At 59.1% G+C, this 21,410-nt stretch overlaps 2 protein-coding genes across 3 annotated transcripts; one reads left to right on the forward strand and one right to left on the reverse strand.

Annotated features, from left to right (window-relative positions):
• The first annotated feature begins 587 nt into the window (after nt 1-587).
• On the forward strand, nt 588-9,577 carry LOC128075531 (immunoglobulin superfamily containing leucine-rich repeat protein 2-like). Its single transcript, XM_052672367.1, has 4 exons — nt 588-797; nt 1,224-3,325; nt 6,022-6,274; nt 7,499-9,577. The coding sequence occupies exons 2-4, from the start codon at nt 1,229-1,231 to the stop codon at nt 8,773-8,775; spliced, it is 3,627 nt and encodes a 1,208-aa protein (XP_052528327.1). The 5' UTR covers nt 588-797; nt 1,224-1,228; the 3' UTR covers nt 8,776-9,577.
• Nucleotides 9,578-10,783: 1,206 nt separating this feature from the next.
• Nucleotides 10,784-21,119, reverse strand: STRA6 (signaling receptor and transporter of retinol STRA6). Of its 2 annotated transcripts, none has more exons than XM_052672302.1 (18): nt 20,996-21,119; nt 18,265-18,399; nt 17,295-17,373; nt 17,100-17,185; nt 16,850-16,989; nt 16,574-16,740; nt 16,311-16,436; nt 15,810-15,877; nt 15,615-15,691; nt 15,274-15,335; nt 14,866-15,046; nt 14,087-14,162; nt 13,860-13,993; nt 12,920-13,037; nt 12,430-12,531; nt 11,938-12,101; nt 11,585-11,722; nt 10,784-11,514 (listed from the first exon to the last, which is right to left on the reverse strand). In XM_052672302.1, exons 2-18 carry the CDS (start codon nt 18,381-18,383, stop codon nt 11,336-11,338), a joined length of 2,016 nt encoding a protein of 671 aa, XP_052528262.1. In that variant the 5' UTR covers nt 18,384-18,399; nt 20,996-21,119; the 3' UTR covers nt 10,784-11,335. The 2 variants fall into 2 exon arrangements, with proteins under 2 accessions (XP_052528262.1, XP_052528261.1); XM_052672301.1 differs by having other exon boundaries at nt 20,985-21,119.
• Nucleotides 21,120-21,410: the final 291 nt, after the last annotated feature.

The following is a 21,410-nucleotide window of genomic DNA, read 5'->3' on the forward strand; positions in this document are numbered from 1 at the left end:
GGAAGGATAAAGGGAGGGAAACAGGGTGGGATGGAGGGAGGGGTGGAGGGATGCAGGGAGAGATGGAGACAGGCAGGAATCGATCCCACTAACAAAATCAATTATTCATCGTGTTTCTCATGGAAGGGCAGGGCCGGGAGTAGAGACCCCCACGTCGGGGGGAACCTGCCCACCTTCAAGTTTAAGGCTCCCCTCACTCAGCCAGCTCTATGCAGAAGGGAACCTCCCCCCGGGGGGCGGCCGGTGTGGACACATTCTCCCCGTTCCCCCAGCACCGGAGCCCGAGCACAGGCAGCTCCTAAAGGGCGAACGACTCCCGGCTCCGTACACTGCCCCGACGGGAGCGGCAGGAGGGGGGGGGGGGGGGGGGGGGGGCGGAGAGACCGCATCCCAGCTGCTGCCGCGTGCTTACGGGTTTTATCCCTTCTCGGTGGGGAGGGGGATTCTTGGCGTTTCTTAGCTTTATTTTCGGGGTCTGCGAACGGCTGCGGAGCTTGGCGAGGCGGCGGTGGGTGGGTGGTGGGATGGGAAGGGGGCGGCCGTGTGGAGGGGGAGGCTGGCAGAAATGCTAATTCCTCCCTCCTCTCTCGGCTCCGCAGCCCCATTGCCAGTCCGGCCCCGCTCCGGTGCGCAGCTCCGAACCCGGCGAGGTGCGGGGTGCTCCAGGCACGCCGAGCCCCTCACAGCCGCCTCTGGGCGCCCCCGGGCTGCGGGGAACGGGGCTGGGGAGGAGGATGCGGAGGAGCGGCAGCGGAGGGGAGAAGAGCTGCGTGTTGCTCAGCGGCACTTAGGAGCGGGTAAGGTGCGGGGTCAGCTCCCGGTGCGGAAGGGCTGAGGGGGGAACAGGGAGAAATGGGGGGGAATGGGGAGAAATGGGGGGGGGGAATTGGGAGAGATGGGGGAAAGGGAGAAAAGTAGAAGGAGAGGGGAGGGAGAAAAGTGAAGAGGAGAGAGAAGGGTGGAAGGAGGAAGGGAGAAAAAAAAAAAGAGAGAAATAACAGAAGAAGATGAAACAGGCAAAAGAAAGAAATAAAAAGAAGGGAGAAAACGAGATCTGGGGGAGGAAAAGCAATAAGAAAGAAAGCCGGGAGGAGAAGGAGCGAGGGGGCGGGCGGGGATGCTGCGGGGGGCCGGGCACAGACAATGGGGCGCGTCCCCGCCGCCTCTCCCCGGGCGGCAGGGAACGGGGCGGGCACCCACCCAGCCCTTGTGTCCCTTGGCAGGGGACATGGCCCCGGTGCTGTGGTTGTGGCTGGCAGCCCTGCTGGGCTCAGCCCGGGCGTGCCCCGAGCCCTGCGCTTGCGTGGATAAGTATGCCCACCAATTCGCCGACTGCGCCTACAAGGATCTCCAGGTGGTGCCCACTGGGCTGCCCTCCAACGTGACCACCCTCAGCCTGTCGGCCAACAAGATCACGGCTCTGCAGCGGCGCTCCTTCGTGGAGGTGACCCAGGTGACGTCCCTGTGGTTGGCGCACAATGAGATCCGCGCCATCGAGCCCGGCGCCTTCGCCATCCTGGTGCAGCTGAAGAACCTTGACATCAGCCACAACCAGATCGTGGACTTCCCCTGGCAGGACCTCTACAACCTCAGCGCCCTCCAGCTGCTCAAGATGAACAACAACCACATGGCTGTGGTGCCCCAAGGGGCTTTCCACACCCTGAAGGACCTGCGGTCTCTGCGCATCAACAACAATAAATTCACCACGCTCGCCGAAGGCATCTTCGACTCGCTCAGCTCCCTGTCCCATCTGCAAATCTACAACAACCCCTTCGAGTGCTCCTGCAAGCTCCAATGGCTCAAGAAGTGGATGGACAGCACACTCATCTCCATCCCAGAGAAGGAATCCATCACCTGCAGCCTCCCGGAGCAGCTCCGTGGGGTGCCGGTGGGGAAGATCCCCGATGCGCAGTGCACCTCGCCCTCTGCGCAGCTTACCTACTACCCCAACCTGGACACCACGGAGCTCTTTGATGGCTTCACCTTGACGCTGCACTGTGCTGTGACAGGCACTCCACCACCCGAAGTCAGCTGGAAGATCCGCACCTCCAGCCAGACCCTGGAGCTCAGCGGCAGCCCAAGTGAGAGTGCAGGGAAGGACCCCCCGAAACAGGACCCTGAGCGCTTCTTGGTCTTCAAGAATGGCACGCTGGTGATTCCTCACCTGAGCAAGCGGGAGGAGGGCACCTACACCTGCCTGGCCACCAATGAAATGGGGAGCAACCAGACCTCGGTCAACGTGGCTGTGGCTGGATCCCAGAAGTACCCGCTGCAGCCTGGCAGGGACCCGACGGGAGGTAAAGCACAGCCAGGTGACAAGAAGCCTGGAGCCAAGGGAGCGAAGAACAGTGTGCTCACACCCGATGAGAGGAGCAAACCCCTCAGCCCCACCCGGCAGAGCCACCCATCCTCATCGGGTGGGATGGAGCCCACGGGAGACGGGAAAGTCCCCTTCCAGCTTCCTCCCTTTGAGAAGAAGTGTGGCTCCATGCCAACCAGCAGATACATTTCCAACCATGCCTTCAACCAGAGCGGTGACTTCAAGCAGCACACCTTCGACTTGGGTGTGATCGCCTTGGATGTGTCGGAGCGTGATGCCCGGGTGCAGCTGACGCCTACCTATGTGCAGCCCGACAAGGTGCACCTGAGGATGCTCTACCTGTGCCAGGAGAGCAGCCGTGGCCACGCCTTGGTGCAGTGGTCCAAGATCGAGGAAGGAGTGAACTCATACTGGTTCCAGGGCTTGAAGCCTGGCACCAACTACTCGGTGTGCCTCACTTACCTAGGGGAGGACTGCCAGGTCCAAGTGGTCTTCACCACCAAAAAGGAGATCCCCTCTCTCATCATCATAGTGGTCGTGAGCATCTTCCTGCTGCTCCTGGCCACCCTCCCCCTGATGGGTGCCACGTGGTGCCACCTCCTCTCCAAATACCAGGGCAAAACCTACAAGCTGATCATGAAAGCCCAGAACCCAGACCAGATGGAGAAGCACATGGCTGCCGACTTCGACCCCCGCGCCTCCTACCTGGAATCCGAGAAGAATTACAACCCCAGCGAGGTGGGGGAAGGGGAAGCAGAGGAAGAGGACGAGGATGAGGAAGATGATGACGAAGGAGGCAGGCGGAGGAGGAGGAGAGAAGCCGAGGAGACCACGGAGCTGGAGCGGGAGGAGAGCGTAGCAGCCAGCTCCATGGCGGAGTCGCAGTCCAAAGCCAACGGTGAGGAGTTTGAGGTGCGCTCCGAGTACAGCGACAAGCTGCCGCTGGGTGCCGAGGCTGTCACCATCTCCCAGGAGATCAACGGGAACTACCGGCAGCGTCCTCGCTGAACCCCAAAATCACTCCCCCGGCCCCCACTCCCCCCAGCCCCCCCAGCCCATCGGGGAGGCTGCCGCTTCCTCCTCCGGGGAAGGAGCAAGGAGAGACGGAAAAAATCCACCCCCCTATGCATCCTTCTTTCTCTTCTTCTTCCTCCTCCAGGAGGCAGGCCCTCGGGGAAGGGGTTCGAGTCCGGGGGGGCGGAGGGCGAGCGGGACGCTGATCCCCCGATTTCGTTTCCGTTCAGATTCAAATTGATCCCCGTTGCCGCTGCGGCGCAACGATTCCCCGTTCCCCTCCCTCCCGCTTCCACAGCTCGCCCCTTATTTTCGGTCCGCTTGAAGGAAAAGAACGAAAAAAAAAAAAAAAAAACCCGAAAAGACGAACAAAATAATAATTAAAAAAAAAAAAAAAGCCGATCTGCGAAAATCAAATACCCGATATCCCCCCCAAAACCGGGTGCCGAGCGTGCGCTCAGCCCTCCCCGGTGCGGCAGCCGTTCAGCACCCGGCGGCGCTGGACAGCTCCGCGCCCCCCGCCCGTTCCCGGGGCCCCGGGGGCTGCCCGACCCCCCCCCCCCCCCGATCCCCCCCCGGTTCCCCGGTGCCCGTCGATGTGTGTTGGGTAGAGTAGCGTTGTAGCAAGTGTCTGTGCCGTAGGCGAGCCCGTGCTGCTGGCGGGCGGGCGGGGTCCGGTGTCCGTGCCCACCTCCAGCCCCATCGGGAGGAGAGGGAACACCCCCCCCCCAACCCCCCCACCTCCCCATTCTCCCCCCCCCCCCCCCCCCAGGGAGCCCCGGGGCTGGAGAGAGCCGCGGGCGCCTTTCTGCGCCTTTCTGTCTGTGAAAGATTCAATAAAAGGGATTGAAAGTGCACCCGCCTCCGTGCTTGTTTGGAGGGGTGGGGGATTGGAGCCGGCTCCCCCTCCCCACCCAACTCCCTCCGGTGCCCCCCGGTGCCCCTCCCGCTCGGCTCGGCACAGTGTGGAGGTGGGAGATGGCGTGGGGCTGCGTCCTGCAGCTCCGGGAGGGACGCAAAGCTGCCTACGCGTGCCTATTTCTGCGCCTAGAGCGTGTAGGAGCACAGGGTAAATTTATCTATAGGCACGTATCTAAAGCATACAGACATAACACACCCTATATATACACGTCCAAGCTGTAGACACCCATTTGTACACTCAGTCCACACGCACCACATGAATAAACCTAAACGTATCACACGTACGAAAATACAGCAAACCAGATATATATAATGCACTCTGTAGGCACTCCCTGTATAGATACACACTATGTAAAAACGCAAACAACGTTTTCAAGGGGCCCTACACGTGTGCCCCTACACGGACGCATCCCGGCACCACGCTGCCACCCCGAGTCCCCAAATGTCCCCATTCCCAGCCCAGTGAAGGTGCCCGGTGCCATCGGACTGGATTTATGAGCGTGGAGCTCTCCGCTCTCGCCCCACGGCTGATTTAAGTCCACGATTACATGGTGAAGATTTAAGGCTGCCTTTGATTGCCTTTCTTATCTGGAGCTGCGCTTGCAGCCGACCTCGCCCATATGAAGGGGACCGGGCAGACACACAAGGGAGGGAGGAAGAGCAGCCCACAGCTCCCAGTGCCCACAAACTGGGAGCCAGGCACCCCGAGCCCACCCGCCATCCATCCGTCCATCCCCAAATCCTCCCTCAGCCACGCATTTCTCCAGCTCCGGAGCGCGGCATTCTATTTTAAGTCCGGCTCTGCTGGCTCTGCATCTTTCTCCTACGGCACGGGAAGAAGGCAGACAAAGCACCAAGGGGGCAGGCGGAGGAGTTTTTCTCCCCAAACCCCCAAATCCTCGCAGTTCAAGGCTCTCCTACGGCAGCCGAGGTGTTTGCCGCAGCTTTTAAAAACAAGTGTAAAGCAGGGAGCCCCCTCACCCCACCCCGCGCAGACAAATCCCCATCTGCGGATGCACTTTAATTGAGTTTCATGCCTAGGAATACACGAAGAATAGAAAAAGAACAATCATTCCTGCCTCCCTTTAATTAGGGGGTAATAGATTTCCCCGCCTAACGCATCTACTGGGAATCTCGCTTGCAACGAGCTGCCTCCCGGTGCTGGATTGCTCCCAGATTTGCTCCTTTTCGGGAGGGTGCTCATTAGCGCCAGGTACCCTCAGGCATAAGGACGGAGCTCGGCATCCCCCTCCCTCCTCCCCCCCCGCATCCCATGGACTTTTCTCCAGGCCGGTGCCGCCCCGAAAGGGTTAACGGGGCTCAGCGGGGTGGTTTGCCCCTTCCGAAGGCATTAACCCTTAGCCGTGCCACCAGCCCCGGGTGGAGCTGGACGTGCCGGGGGTGACCGACCACACGCTCATCCCACAGTAGTGTCACAACCAGATCAAAAATTCGAGGGAAAGGCTGAACGGCAGCTCCGAACCTCGGCTGGGTCCCCGCAGCTCTGTGAGTTTCACCCCGATATCATGCGGGGACAAGGGTGGAGGGGAACGTCCCGCTGCGAGCCCCTCGGTGACCCGCTCCGATCCCGCTAATCCCACCGCCCCGCACTATTTTTAAGCCCGCTCACGGCCTCGGTTGTGTCAACGCAGGCAGCAGAGAGCTGGAGCTCCGCACGGAGCTGGGGAGGTGGGGGGGGAGGGAGGAGGAGCGGGGGGGTCCTTTGGGGTTTGGTGGCCCCACTTTGTTCGGGTGGGGACTCTTAGGGCAAAGAGCAAAGGATGCTCTGCGCCCCGATGCTGCGTCCTCCTGAGTACCCACACCGAACTGGGCACGGTGCTGTGGAACAACCCCCCCCGGGACGGAGGGACGGCGTTGGGAGCCCTTTGCGCTGCCTTCCCCCCCCCCTCTTCCCCCCAGATCTTTGGGTCCGGGAGCGGTGGGGCCGCGGGGGGAGGAGGGGCCGCCTGTGTGTTTTTTTTTCCCTGCGATCCTCGGCGAGGCGAGAAGCTGGAGCGGGTCGGTGCCATGGAAAACAAAAGGGCCCGGGGGAGCGGGAGGGGGGAGGAGAAGCCGGGTGCGGGCAGAGGGAGCCGCAGCCGCCAGCCCGGAGCCGCGGTGGGGAGAAACGGGCGCTCCGTCCCCGGAAAACGAGCGGTGCGATGACGGGGAGCCGAGGAGGGGTGTCCGGGGCTGCCCGGGGAGGCGGAGGGGTGGTTGTTATTCACGGCTCTGGTATGCGCCCGCCGCACCGCCCCCGGCTGCCGCGGCCCGGCCGGAGGGGAGAGGGAACGGCCCCCTTCTCCTCACCGGGAAGCGCTGCCTGGAACCGGAGCGCGGGGATGGGGGGAACGGGATGGGGAGCGGGGGGACCCGCGGTGCGCGGCCGTCCTGCGCGGGGCCGGATTCGTGCGCGCATCCATCCTGCGCGGGGCCGATCCGTGCACGCACCCCACGGAGCAGCCCAAAGGGGACCTCCTAATGCCACCGGGCCCCGGCCCCAACCCCGGTGGTGGCTTCTCCGTGCAGGCTAGGGCCCTCTGCGCGCACCCTTTTGCAGGAGCGTGGCTCACCCCTCTCTCCCGCTAAGAAAATAATAAAATAGTTGCGCGGCGTTTCGGTGCCCATCACCCTCTCCCCTCCTGCCCCGCAGCAGCACGGAGCCGAGACAAAGGGGTTTGGCTGCCAGCTCCTCGCTGAGTTAACTGCTTCCGCGGTGGGACCCGCGCAGCACAGCCTCCACGCTGCTCTGCGGCCGCCGCGCCAGGCCAACAAGGAGTTAGCTCTGCCCTCGGCAAGTAAAGACTTCCAGCGGCCCCCCCCCGGCAGCTGGTTGGAGGGCTGAGGGGCCCAGAGTTGATGCTTTGAGGGGAGAAGGGCTGAGGATGGGAGAGAGGGTGGTGGTGATCCGCGTTAGGAGAGGTGCGGTGAGGTCTGAATGCGGAGCGCGGAACACGGAGTTCACAGCTTTCATCTCCAAACTGAAGGGATGCAGGATGCCTAGAACAGAGGCGGGGGGACATTTTGTCAAGGAGCTGGAGTGGGAAGGAAATAGTTTAAGATCATGGAGGTAGCCAGAAGCTATTGGCACAGCCGTGCCTCGCTCAGAGTGGGGAATATTTCAAATATTCCCCATTACTGCAGATAATCGCAGGGCTGATTCCTGTTAGCGCTTGGCAAGCACACACAGATCCCCTGCTGGCTACTCTCACGGCCACCCTCATGTCCCCTGTCTGTCCTCAGGAGGAAGGATGGGGCCGCTGCTGTGCTGCCTGGGCATCGCCGTGCTGCTGTGCCGCGGGCTGGCCTGCCCCGGGCCCTGCTCCTGCTCCACCAAGAAGAACGGGCGCCTGCTGGCCGAATGCGCTTACAAGGAGCTGCCCGAGGTGCCGCGGGGACTGTCCCCTAACGTCACCATCCTGACACTGTCGGCCAACCGCATCGGCTGGCTGCGGCGCGGCGCCTTCGCCGAGGTGCCCGAGGTGCAGTCGCTGTGGCTGGGTTACAACCAGATCGGCGGTGCCGAGCCGGGTGCCTTCGCCATGCTGTCACAGCTGAAGAACTTGGACCTGAGCCACAACAAGATGGTCACCTTCCCATGGCAGGACCTGCGCAACCTGAGCGGGCTGCAGATCCTCAAGCTGAACAACAACCGGCTGGCCGGGCTGCCCCGAGATGCCTTCCAGGCGCTGGCAGAGCTGCGCTCGCTGTGGCTCAATGACAACCAGCTCACCACGCTGGCCGATGGCACCTTCCACCCGTTGCCCTCACTGTCCCAGCTGCAGCTCTTCAACAACCCCTTCAACTGCTCCTGTAAGCTCTTCTGGCTCAAACGCTGGGCTGAGAGCACCTCGGTGTCCCTCACCAAGGGTGGTTCCACGCTGTGTGCGGCGCCGGGGCGGATGCGGGGCCGGGCGGTGACCGACATCCCGGCGCATCAGTGCGTGGCCCCATCAGTGCAGCTCACCTACCTGTCCAAACTGGACAACACGGTGCTGCCCGATGGGCTGACACTCAGCCTACACTGCAGCGTGGCGGGCAGCCCCCTGCCCCAGATCCGTTGGAGGATCCAGACCCCCGGGCACGGTGTTGAGATCGATGGGCCCAATGTGGCTCGGGATGGGAGCCTCTCCCCATCTGGGCGCATCAAGCAGAGCCAGGAGCGCTTCTTGGTCTTCAAGAATGGCACCATGGCCATCCCCAAGTTCAGCAAGGAGGATGAAGGCACCTACACCTGCATCGCCATCAACGATGTGGGCACAAGAGAGGTGTCTGTCAACGTGGCCTTGGCCGGCTCGGAGAATCCAGCTGAAGACCTGCTACAGGATGACCCCCATGCCAGCTCACTGGGGGGACGGAGCTGCTACAAGGGCGATGAGATGGATCCCGTCGGCGCTGGGGAGAAGCTGGTCATCGTTTACCACGTGCCAAGGGAGGTGAAGGGGACGGCTGGAGGAGCTGTGCCCCGGGTTGGGCTGGTGACCCTGCTGCTGGCCTTGGGCATCGTGCTGGGCTGGTAGGGGGGAGCAGAGACTGGTGCCAGTGCTCCCCCACTTTCTGTATCATTTACCTTCACATAGTGCCACGTGTTTGCTGAGCTTTTGGAACTGCAGGCGGGCGCCAAAGTGGCCGAGAGCTGAGCCCAGGGCTGGTCCAACCCCTGCATATGTAGGGGCAGGGCTGGAGCTGAGAACTCCATCAAGGCTTGGGTGATGTAGGGTAGATCCACACTGTGCTGTCGCTGCAGGGCCAGACAGCCTTACATAGGGTCCTTTAGGGAATGGAGGCAGCACAGTTCTTTGTGTGATTGATATGGCAGGGGACATGCAAAGCACCCAGTACCAGGCATGGATCAGGCCATGAGGAGCAGGCTAAGCCTTTCCTGCATAGGACTTGTTGGGTGAGGGACTACCCATGGTATCTGTGCCCTCCCTGTGTCCCAGGACCAGGCCCTGCCACCCTGACTGCCTCACACATCTGTGATGCAGATGTTTTCCCCTCTATTCACCACCGGAGCCCACAGTCCAAACCCCTCGGCCGGGCCGGTCCCACCGAGCTGCACTGCTCAACCCCACAGCTTCAGCAGGGGGAACAGAGACCAAAGAGACCACATGAAACCAATTATCCCAAAGTGCCTTACATCTCTCTGCAGGACATCTACGCTGTGCCCCTGGTGCTGTGGGCTCATGGTGGGACCGCCGAGCATCCCTCATGTTTTCTGCTAGCGTGTGCCTGCAGGAGCCATGCAGACTCCTGTAGCCTTGTAACCAAAGCTGTGCCACCAGCCGTGTACCAAGCACAATAAATACCTTTTGTAAACCAGCCTGCTGCCTCTGTGCCCCCCACAGCTCGCTCACAGACCGGAGCAGGGAGGAGAAGGCAGAGACGCAAACAGCTGTAAAGCAGCTGTTGGAGCCTGGGGCCTCTGCATAAGCTTTCCAGCCCTATTTGGTTTCTTTCATAGAGGCAGGGAGCACCCCCCCTAGCTGCACAGCTAGCGAGCAGACACATATTGTTCCCATTACAGGCAAGAAAAACACCGCAGCCCCAGTACAAGCACAAGGAGGACAATGCCCTGTGCAGAGTTTCACTTTCATTTCATGGGATGCAATGCTTTCATTTCATGGGATGCAATGCTTCCATCTGGCCCTTTCTGCATTCTGGAGGCAGCTCTCCCCACAGCCCATATCACCCTGTTGATGCTCTGCCTTCCATGCAGGCAGGGATGGGGCTGGCAGCTCAGTCCTTACACGCATGGCGTGGGGTCTGGGAGGAGGGCCACCACCCTGTTCAGTTGCCTTCCATGCCCATGGCAGCGTGTCCATACATTTGCAAAGGCGGATTTCCATTCCCCACATTTGTGTTTTAGGTTTCTGTTAACCAGAGGAGCTCCTGATCCACCTTGTGCAGGCTCAGGCATGTCACAGAGGGTGGGAAGAGGATGGTGACCCTGGGGACATGTGGGGACAGAGCCACACCAGGGCTGCGTGCAAAGAAGCGAGCTTGCAGGGGCAAGAAGTAGCAGCAAAAGGCTTAGTTCACCCTCAGGGCACCCTGATTATGCCAAAGGAAGGGAAAGAAAACAAAGAGTGAAGCCACCTCCTGTCATCTCTCAACTTGGTCCCAGCCAAGACATCTCCAGGAAGCCGCAGGCTGTGTAAACAGATGCAGAGCGGCAGCTCCACCCATGGCCCCGAGCTGCAGAACACTGAAGGGATTTCTACTGCCTTTTCCTGAGCCCTTGCAGCCTGGAGGCTGTGTGGTGCAGCTCTGAGACCTCACACATGTGGGGCATCAGCAGTTCCTGGCATCAGCAGTTCAAGGGCGGACTCCAATACCCTGTTGTTACCCAACCACTGAGTATGACCAAACCAAGGTCTTCTTGGGGCTTGGAGGAGAGATTTGATTGTGTCTCTCCATAAAGTCAAGCAGATCCACCAGAACACCACTGTGACCATCCTGGTGTGCCCCTCTCCGGGTGTCCCCACGTGTGCCACAGCCTCACCAAGAGAGCAAGCACACCCCAAGTGTAGCAATGAGGTATACAATTTATTGTTCTTCCCCAGCTCGGCATGGCCCAAGGAGGCATGGTGCTGTTCTATAGGCTTGGGGTTGGCTGGTCCTTGAGAACAGCTGACTTTGAGAACAACGGGATGGCAGCATGGGAGGAAACAGCCCCAGTAGGGTAAATTGGAGGATGACAGCTATGGGAGCCCCAGACAAACTGTTCTGCAACCTCCCAGCCTAAAATGGAGCACATGAAATGGGAAAAATCCATGAGGATGATGGGGATGGTGATGGTGGAGGGGGCCTCAGTGGCCTTATCTCAGAAATGACCCTAAGAGGACTTTTGGGATGGCTGAAGGGTCTAGCTTGGCTCACCAAGCCTCTGCTCCCAGCTCAGGCTTAGACTGGCATGCCTTGACTGTGTCATCACCTCTGCATCCCGCATGGACCCAGAGCTACAAACCAGTGCTGTCACTGCTGGAGAGGGACAGGAGTGCCCAACCTCCTCCCGTCATGGAAGGAAAGTCAACGGGAGGCGGGATGGGACAGGAGGGAAAAGGCAGGGGGTGGAGGTCAGGGCTTGGGGGGGCTGAGCTGGGCTCCGTTGGCTGTGGGATCACAGAGGGCAGTTTTTCTGCAGGCCATCAGCGAGGGGTTGTTGAGGAGCGTGTAGGCCAACCACCAGCGTGCCCGGCTCCGTTTCAATCGGCCTCCTCCCGATGGTGCCTTCTTGGTGTGCATCAGCTGGAGGCCTGGAAGGAGATGGCAGTGGGAAGCATGTTCCGTGTGCTGAAAGAGCCTGGCCTGACTGTAGGAACTCACCTTCCTCTAAGTCCCCTGTCCGGGGCTCAGGTGGCCCCTGTGGCTTCACAGGCTGGAGGAGCAGCAGGCAGAAGGCTCTCATCAGTGGGTGTGACTGGCTGACCTCTGTCTTCAGGTAGTGGCAGTATGCGTGGTAGCCTGGGGGACAGCCCATAGGAAAAACACAGGTGGGGTCAGCGTGGTCCACAGCTGATTGATGTTGATGAGCACAAGGAGCTGAACCCACCCCAGGTCCCAGCAGGTGATGGAGGAGCCCTAGATGCAAGCCCTGGGAACTGAAGTGGCCCTGTGCTGCCAGACGTACCCATTAGAGTTGATGGAGGTCCCCATGCCAGAGCTGCCCCTTGCCCTACCTGGGTCAAATGTCTCCACACCACGGTTCAGCAGGCTGATGTCCAACTGGCAGAAGTGGATGGTGTTGTAGAGGGCAGAGATAACCATCCTCCAGACCCCTGCCAGGACCCCCACCAGCACATTGATGGGAAACAGCAGATAAGTGACGATGTAGAGAGCTCGTCTGTGGATGAGAAAGGAGGGATAAGGAACACAAACAGCCTAGGACAGGGAACACAGCCCTTCCCTACCAGGGGAAGCTGCCAAAATAAACCTCCCACCCTTCTCTCCCTCCCTGGCCGACACCATCCCTGACTGAGACGGCTCCATCCCACAGAAGGATGTGAACGCCCTTCTGGTGTGTGGTCAGGACTTAAAGATTTGCCTCCAGCACAAGTAGAGTCTCCATTTCTCCTTAAAATGAGGCTGGGGTTTTGGGGTAGAGGACGCATGGCAGCCCAAAAGCCCGCATCGCTGGGCAGCTCTGCCCCATAGAGCTCACATGCCCATACCTGTTGGTCAGCTCTTTCCGCAGGGGATGTTGCTCCAGGAACTGGTAGTGAGCAGCCACGTTCTGCACGATGACAGCCACCACCAGGGTCAGCCAGAAGGGCCTGGCCGAAAGAGAAGGTGATTCATAGAATCATTAAGATTGGAAGGACCCATAAAGTTATCGAGTCCACCATGCCTGTGGCCGCTCCAGACCTCGTCACTCAGTGTGACATCTACCATTTTCCTCAGCACCTCCCAGGATGGTGACCCCACCGCCTCCCTGGGCAGCCTGTGCCAATGCATTGCCACTCTTTCTGAGAATTATGCCCCAATACCCAACCTGAACCTCCCCTGGCACAACTTGAGGCCATCACTTCTTGAGGCCATCCTCCCAAAGGTTGGAAGACGGGAGGGGAGACCACTCCATAGCCCAAGCTGCAGCCTCCCCATGGCCAGTCACTCATTATGAGCTTGTCTGTGGCATGCAGCTGGGTTGTCCTGAGCCCTCACCACATGTTCTGCACGATTTTGAAGAGGTATGAGCTTGTGCCAGACTGCAGCGGGATGACGACAAGGAAGGTGAAGGCAGCAAAGCAGATGAAGAAAATCACTTGCTGGATGAGGAGACCTGGGAGGGAGGCAAGGGGGAAAGTAGCTGTCACGGGGAGGGGAGGAGAAATGGTCCTTGTTCTCCTTCCCACCCCTGCGCTTGTTTCTGAGCACGCCTTTCACTTTAATCCCATAATAAGCACGAGCCGTCCCTGCCTCCCCCGCTCCGCGCACAATGCTCCGTGCGGGATCTAATTACAAGTTCAGCCTCTCTTATCGCGCCCTGCTTTATCCCCACGGAGAGGAGCCATCTCCGGGGGCTGCGGCTGCGATGCCTCATCATAAAATCAGCCCGAGCTGTGATTTCTAATCATAAATCACGCCGAGAGCGGCGGCGGCTGCGGCTCCCCGCGCCATCGGATGCCGCGCTCCACCTTGAGTGCTCCGCTTTGCAGCTGGGAAATAGGGCTTTAAGGCATCGCGCCGGGCTGGATTTCTGTCCCATTTTACACCCCTTGGCACAGACTTTGGGAGGCGATGGCTGGGACCGAAGGAGACAGACAGGACTTTACATGAGATGCCGCGGAACAAAATATCTGGGCTGGAGCCAAGGCGGCTCTCACTCCCCCCCCCTCCTCCAGACCCCTCTTTTCTCCCACCATTTGGTCCTCCCCGCGGAAGGACAGATTGTGTTGAGGGAGTAGATGAACAAAAGCCCCAGAGTTTTGCAAAATGGGGCCAAAAAAGGGGATTGGAGCTGCTTGAATATGAAGTTCCCTGTTGGAAATGGGGTTCACCACCTCCTCCCACCCCATAGGTTGGACTGGATGATCTTTTAGGTCTTTTTCAACCTTGGTGATTCTATGATTCTATGATTCTATAGCCCCCCAGAAACACATACCCAGGCAGGCAAAAGCCGTCTGGAAACTGGCAAAGCTCATCCAGCAGACAACAGCTTGTCGGGATGGGCGGAGGATGTGGGCTTTGTAGAAGACATCGAGCACAGCCCCTTGGTACAGTACCTTCAGGTTGCTCCTGCAGGGGAGAGAAGCCAATGCTGGACTGGGGGACAAGGACAGGGACACGGCATGGGTGATGGAGGGGGCCTATCTGTGGGGCCCTCCCTACCTGTGCATCACCAGCGTCCTCAGCAGCATGGCAAGGGTCAGCAAACAGCACAGCACCAGCGAGCACACGTAGCACACTGCAGGGAGAAGACAAGGAGCTGCTCTTTGTCCCTAAGGGAGCAGGGCTTTGTCCCTAAAGGGCTGCAGACATTTTCCTGAGAGCATCACACAGCAATAGGTGCTGGTGCCGCGTGGATGGATCCCCAAGCAATGCACCTTGCCTCAGTTTCCCTCCCCGTCCCTTTTGCAATATGTGGGGAAGCTTTTTTTATCCCCTAGGAAGGCAGGAGGATAATATTCCCCAAGCATATTAGAAGGGGTATGATCACCAGGTTAGCTCCCTGCTGGAGCAACAAGCAAGTCATTCAGAGCCTGGTGGGATGCTGTGCAGCAGGAAGCAAAACAGGAGAAGGGGGCTCTGCTTGGAAAGATGGAAATGGCAGGAAAACAAAGGTTAAGAGGATGAGAGAGGCTTGGCGACTCTGGAAAAGTCACCAAAATGCCCCATGGAGGGAGGGGGCACCCTGCCAGCCCCACGCAGAGCTTTCAATTATCAGGTGCCCACTCAGCAGCAGGGGCCGAGGAGCCATCTGCTCGATTCCAGCACATCTCCAAACCTGTCCAAGGAGCGGCATCTGCAGCGCGGTGCTTGGGCAGGCAGCAGCTGCTCAGGGAGCCCTGGCACGGCACCAAGCTCAGGCACGAGCTGTGTGTCTCCTCTTTCCAGCAGGACGGATCTGGGTTTGAGTCTTTCAAAACTTGGGGATGCCCCCCACCCACCTTCCAGCGACCACAGGTAGTGCTTGACGGTGCTGAGTTCCTTCTCCATGTCCCCCGGCATGCCTGGGTTTTCTGAGGGCACCAGCCCGAACTGCACCAGCAGCACCACCACGTCCTTTGTCATGCCTGCTCGCACGATTTGGATGGTGGGGACAAAGGCCACCAGCAGCAGCAGGGCCACCTACAAGGGAGCAATGTCTCGTGAGCCATTGCGTTGGCTTAAAGACTTAAGGGTGGCTGAGCCCAGTGAGCAAAGTGCCGGGGACCGAGGCTGAGCCAAGGGATGGTAATACCTTGAGGCACGCTAATACCATCCCCAAAGCCAAACTGCCCCGATGGCACATGGCAGTGGCCCCCTTGCCCCGTTGAGGACGTGCCCTCTGCACTACACTGGGCCACCCCTGTCACCTGGTAGACAGCGATGACTGACGTGGTCATGGACAGAACGAGCTTCAGCGGGAGCTGGAAACCTGCAAATGGGAGAAACCAGCTGTGAACTGAGGTTTTCCTTCCTGCAAACCCCTAAAATCCTCGTGCTCCCACAGCAGCAGCCCTACTCCATCCTACATCCCTCCATGAGGGTCCCAGCCTCCAGTTCCTCCACCCCAAACTGCAACAGTTTGTGCGCGTGCCAAGAGGCAGCTGCCGTGGCACAGATGCTTTGGGGCTGGTGCCAAGGAAGGCATTTGCTATCCGTGGGGAAGGCAGACTGTTTGCTGAGCTTCTGCTGCACAAGGAGCGCGCCCTACCTTCTTCTGGAGCATAGATGTAGGAGCATAGATAGGCACGGAGCCGGGACAGGAAGCTCTCCTCTAGCTTTGGGGTGCTGTAGGAGGAAGGAGGTGGTGACAAGAGTGGCTTGTATTTTGTTTTACTGTTAAAACCAGGGCTAGGGGGCTATTTCTGCCCCATTGATGCTGTCCCCATCCCCAGGCTGCCCTTACCTCCCCTTCTGCAGCCGCCTGGACAGCACAGCTTTGAGGTACTTCTTGTAATAGCCTCTCCCTGTAACCTTCACAAAGCAGCAGTAAGTCACCCGCTCCCCCCCCAGCCAGCCCACAGTAGGGTCACTTCGGTCCATGCCGGGGCCAAGTGCTGTTTTTGAAGGTTTTCTCCTCTCCTTCACCCAACAAAGCCCAGCATTTCCAAAAGGGCTGAGGATTACTGCTGCCTGCTGGGAACACAAGGCGACCCCAGTCCGGCCTGAATGGGAACCATTGATGCCGTAAGCCTCTTGTACTAAGGAGTTTACTCCAAAGATGGATTTTCCCCTCTTCAAATCCACCAAGATAAACAGAGCTACAGCCCATGCATGCAACATTGCCTTCAGAGGGCCAGCAAGCTGCTGGGAACCACACTGGGAACACTGGAACACCTCAATTCTAGCAGTCCCAAAATCACATGGGATTCCCCTATGTTCCCACCACCTCATAGACCTTCATTACCTCCTTGTTTGAGGTCTCCTCCTTTCCTGTGAAGCTCCTGATCAGCAGGGCTGGGTACCACAGACTTAGGACCATGAGGCAGAGGATGATGGGGACATAAGAGAGTGTGGAGTAATACCTATATATCTGGAGACAAGCAGAGCTGTCACAGTTCGGACCCCACCAAGCCTGGGTCTCAACCTGAGCGCTGACATCTCAATGCCACCTCTTCAGGGAGGTGACAAAGCCACACCAGCCTGCCCTGATGGTGGGACGATGTGTACCTTTGGTGACTGGGGACAGTCCACCTTCTGCCAGACGTGGACCACACAGTGGCACCAGGAGAGCAGGCAGCCCAGCAGGTAGCTGGCCCTGTGCCCCACCGTGGCACAGGCAGCCAAGGGGTAGTAGAAGGCAGGGTAGTAGAGCAAAGCCAGGATCTTCCAGTACTCTGCAGTACAGAGGGGGAGCAGAGGGGACAGGAGCCCTCAGTAGGGACAAGGAATATGTTGCCCAGAGGGCTGCACGGCTCCACGAGGCTGGGATGGAGCCCGCCTTACCCCGGCTGTGCTGGGAGGAGTGGGTGATGAGCGGAAGAGGGTCGGCATCCAGCACCAGCACACACAGTGAGGAGAAGAGGATGCCAAACACCGCAGCCATCAGCCCTCTGTTGCCCTCCTCCTCCAGGAAGTTAGCTGGGCTGTGAGGTGGAAACGAGCCTGGCATCTCATCGCTTGGCATATGGCAGCCTACAGCTGGCTTGTTCCATGCCAGCTGGGCAGGGTGATGGGGATGGCTGGGACAAGGTACCTGAGCAGCCCAGGGATGCCGTTCCAGCAGTCCCGGTGGAGACGCCTGCGTTTCACCAGCAAGGACAAGCCCAGCAGCACGGCCAGCTGCCAGGAGAGGGAAACCACGCTGACATTCCACACAGAACCATTTAGGAGCAGGTTGTGCACGGCCTGAACAAGGCAGGTGGCTCACCATCCCAGCGTGGGTACTTACGGAGATGGGTGCCATACAGGTGTGGTACAGCCTGGGGGAAACAGTAGGGTCGCAGTCTGGGACGGTACTGGGAAACATGCTGGAGAAAGGAGAAAAATAATGGGGGTTATACCGTGTCCTGAGAGAAAGACAGTGAGGTGATGTTCCATGCGTGTGCAGATGGCAGCAGCAGCGCAGAACCTTCAAGGAGCGTGGCCACACGGCCCTGATAGTGGGGCTGAGGTCACCCTGAGAGATGCATTTTATGGTTCAGCTCCAGAGATAAGAGCGGGGAGCGGCCCTGCAGGCACCCATGCTCTCCCGGACCCTGTGCTCCCCTTTAGGATTTGTTCAGGCAGCAAATGTCCCAACTTATCCCACCCTCCAAGGAAGGCCATAAGGACAGGCTGCTGCCAGTAGAGCTCTGTGGTTTCTGCTTTCTCTCTCTGCTAACAGCTGTCCTTGGATAGACCAGACAGTTCCTGCTGTCCCCAAATATTGCAGCTCCGAGGGTAGCTCCAGCTCCAAAACAGCTGGGTTTCACCAGCACCAGATCCAGAGCTTTTGGGGTCTGCATGGGATCCAGCGTCATCGGGGGACACTGCCATGCTGCCTGCATGCCCTCAGCACCAGGGGACACCGAGAAGGAAAGAGCCAAATCCCTGAAGTTTCCTATCAGGGCTGTGAGCACACAGGGGCTGGGCAAGGAGATTTCAGAGGTTGCACAACGCAGAAGATTAAGGACCCTGTGGCAATGGCCGGGCTTGTCCCCATCAAGCCCTCCTGCTTGGGATTAGATACATCAACAGAGGGACAAGAGGTGCTGATGGGTGCACCCAGGCCAGGTGGGACAGCTCAGGTAAACTGCTTGGAGAACGCTTTGTTACAGAGCGGATCGCCAGGATGATGGAACTCATCGTGCAATGAGCTGCGTCCATCCGTGAGGACAAGAGGAGGAGGTGGCACCCGCCTGGGGACACGCAGCACTTACTCATCCTGCGGTGCAGCTGGCTCTGCCGTCTCGTAGATGTACCAGTCCGACACCAGGTCATCCCCAAAGCTGTCATCCAGCAGCGAGCCGTGCGCGGCCCCAGAGATGTTGGCTGCCATGAGCGCCTTCTTCTTACTGACCCAAGGGAGAGGCAGAGAGGTGGGCTTGGGGGAAGTCCTGTTGAGAATACAGGGCTGGAAGCAAGCAGCCCAGAGGCTTTATTCTGTCAGGGCACTCCCACCCATCCCCAGCTTCGCTGCTGGGATGCTGATAGAGCCTTTGTTTGGGTTGCTTCACAGTGGTTACGTGAAGGGCTGCAGAATCAGAGCAAGGGTCACGTTCAGGGGGTGTGGGTGAAGCGGGAAAGAAATGGGTGAGTGGCTCATGTCCCCTGTGTCCCTTTGCTACCAGGTGTTTGGAGCCCCAGCACCTGCCCCTGGCCAAAGCGAGCTCATCCCACAGCAGTAAGGGGTGGCTCGTCCTGGTGCCAAACACAAGGTTTTATTCCTGCTTCCCTCCGATGTTTTCCCTTTTGCACAGCACTGATGACTTTGGCCCAACAGCCCCACACCCTCTCTCACTGTCCTGCAGCTCTGACTCAGCTCATGGCCATCATGAATAGTCTTCCTGTGCCCCAGGGACTACGAGCCCATAGTGGGGCAGGAAAGCACCCAAAGAGATGAAAGACACCCATCAGCAGATCTGAAGGAAGCCTGCCCTTCCCCAGGGGCTTCATCCCTAGTGAAGTATCCAACACTGTCCCCATGTGTCAGCCCAGGGCTCAGGGATGTCACCAAACCGACCATGAAGCTGAGAGCTGCTCCACGGGGACTCCTGACACACTGCCCATTGGCTCCAAAGGTGTGGGTTGATATTCCCTTAGTGCTTCCCCTCCGCTCGGGGTGAGGGTCCCACTCCCCACGGGGGTCTTGGGTTGCCAGAGCCCACCCCAGAGTATCGACTCCCCCGCCATCCCTTGGTTTTGCCTGCATGGGCAAGCGGCTCTGACCTCATCACCCAGGAATGTAGCACTCCTAAAAGAGGTAGAAGGAGCCCATAAAGCACACAAACATCTCACAAGACCCAGGAGACTCTTTCCTCTCCTGGAGGATCCCCTCCTGCAGGGTGAAGGCGCTGCAGCCTTTGGGTGAAAGATCTCCCCCCAGATGGCCCAAATGGCCACTGCCCATGCTCCTCTCTCCACCCCACTGAGCCACCTCCGAGCTCATCCTCCCACCAGCAGGGTGACAGCAGCTATGACAGCAGCTCAGCCACCTTCGGTGACAAAAGGGTGCCAAGAGGAAGCAGCCTCAAAGGCGCTGCCACCATGGGATGGGCAAAGCTAAGCATGCCAAAATCCCACCCCGACAGCTCTCTTCTACCCGAAACCTGATCCCTTTGCTCCTCCACCTAACCCCTGCCCAAACAGGCTGGGCCTTTGATCGCCGCAGCATCGCAGGGATTGATGGCTTCAATAAAGCTCCTTCATATTCTTCATTTCCCACCATCCATCACCCTCCAGGGAGCTTTTGCATCCCACCGCTATGAATTAAACGGGGGGGGGGGGGTGAAGCCATAAGGGAATTCCCCCCCCCAGCCCCCTTCCCTCCTCCTATCGGGGATAATGGCGATGCCTTGTGTACGGCTTTTAATAAAAATGATAAAGATCTCATTTCACAATTGTTCAGGGAGCGCTTGGGCCGGGGGGGAGTTGTTTAAGCGAGATCTCCTCTAATTCAATTGCTGAGTGAGAGTGACTGGAGGAGCTGCGTGTCCCCGTGGGGAGGTGGGTCCCGAGGACACCCAACAGGGACAGCTGAGGAAGATGCTGGGTCCTACGGGGGGATTTAGCAGCTGCCAGAGCTGCTCGAAGACTTTAATCCTCTTTCTGGAATAGGGCGGCTTTTCCTCACTGCTTGTTTTCTATGAGTTTCCCAACTTGTGGAAACGGAGGGGTATGATGGATTGAAGGCTGGAGCCTGCGGGAAGCCCCCACTCAGCTCCCATGTCCGAGAAGTATGGGGTTGAGTCAGCCCTCTTTGAGGTCACTGAGGACACCCTGACACACATCCTCATCCTCCCTGGAAAGCCCCCACGGGGCAGGGAGAGGGCAGGGGGCTGCGCCAGCAGTGAGGCACAAATGGGGGTCTGCAGAGATGGTTTTCCATCCCAACACTCGGCACAAAGCCAGCCGCATGTAACAGGTCCCAAAATCCAACAGGTCCCAAATCCACTTCTGCTGACCCCCGCCACCCCAGTGGGACTCCCCAGCTCTGTGCACCCCTTTTATCCACGGGCTGACCCACCTTGGAGATCACCAGCATGCTCAACAACGACCCAAATTTTAGAAGCAAAGGCAGTTTAGCACAGAAGCAGGTCGGCCTTTTGGGGGTTATTTTTAAGCTCCTGCCCTTTTTTACTTTGAAACCCTGCAGGCACGGCAGCACCTGCTGCGCTCAGCTCCTGCAGGGAGCAGCGGAGAGGAAAAGCTTTTGGGTTTGCAGCAAAGCACTCTGCAGCAGCACCTTGGGGGGGGAAGGGAAGGGGGAATCAGGGCAAAGCCCCCAAAGCCCTGCTGATGAAATCTTGGCTTTAAGGCCACCAAAAGGGTTTGGTCTCCTTATGCAAACACACACGAGTGCTCAGCTCGGACGGATTCACCCCCCACTTCAAACACCCAAACTTTACCAAAACAACAAAAGAGGAGCCCCCAAAGTTACCTGCTCCCGACCTGTGGCTCGGCTGGTGGACGGGCACAGCTGTGCAGGGCTCAGAGCATCAGCACGGCGCGGCGGCAGCCATACGATCCCGCAGACAAAGTTCAGCGCACCGGCGAGGCGGCGGCAGCGTCGGGAACTTTATCCCCTCCATGGCGAGGAGGCCTTGGCTCGGGGCCACCCTGGGGTTTAGGAAATGAAAAGCAACCAACCCCGTGCCGCGCTCTCCCCTTTGATTACCCGGGGAGGGGAGGCAGCAGAACCAACCTCCTTCATCCCCCAGCCTCCTTCATCCCCCCCTGCCCCTGTGCTGGCGGCTTGGGGGGGGGCAATGAGAGCACAATGGGCCCCCGCGCCGTGCCAGCCCACCCAAGATGCTGCAGACATCCCTGTTTTCTGCAGGCGTCCTCCTGGGGGCTGCCCAAGGGC

Source organism: Tympanuchus pallidicinctus, unplaced genomic scaffold (genome assembly GCF_026119805.1).
Source record: "Tympanuchus pallidicinctus isolate F22 unplaced genomic scaffold, pur_lepc_1.0 scaffold12, whole genome shotgun sequence".
NCBI classification, from domain to species: Eukaryota; Metazoa; Chordata; class Aves; order Galliformes; family Phasianidae; genus Tympanuchus; species Tympanuchus pallidicinctus.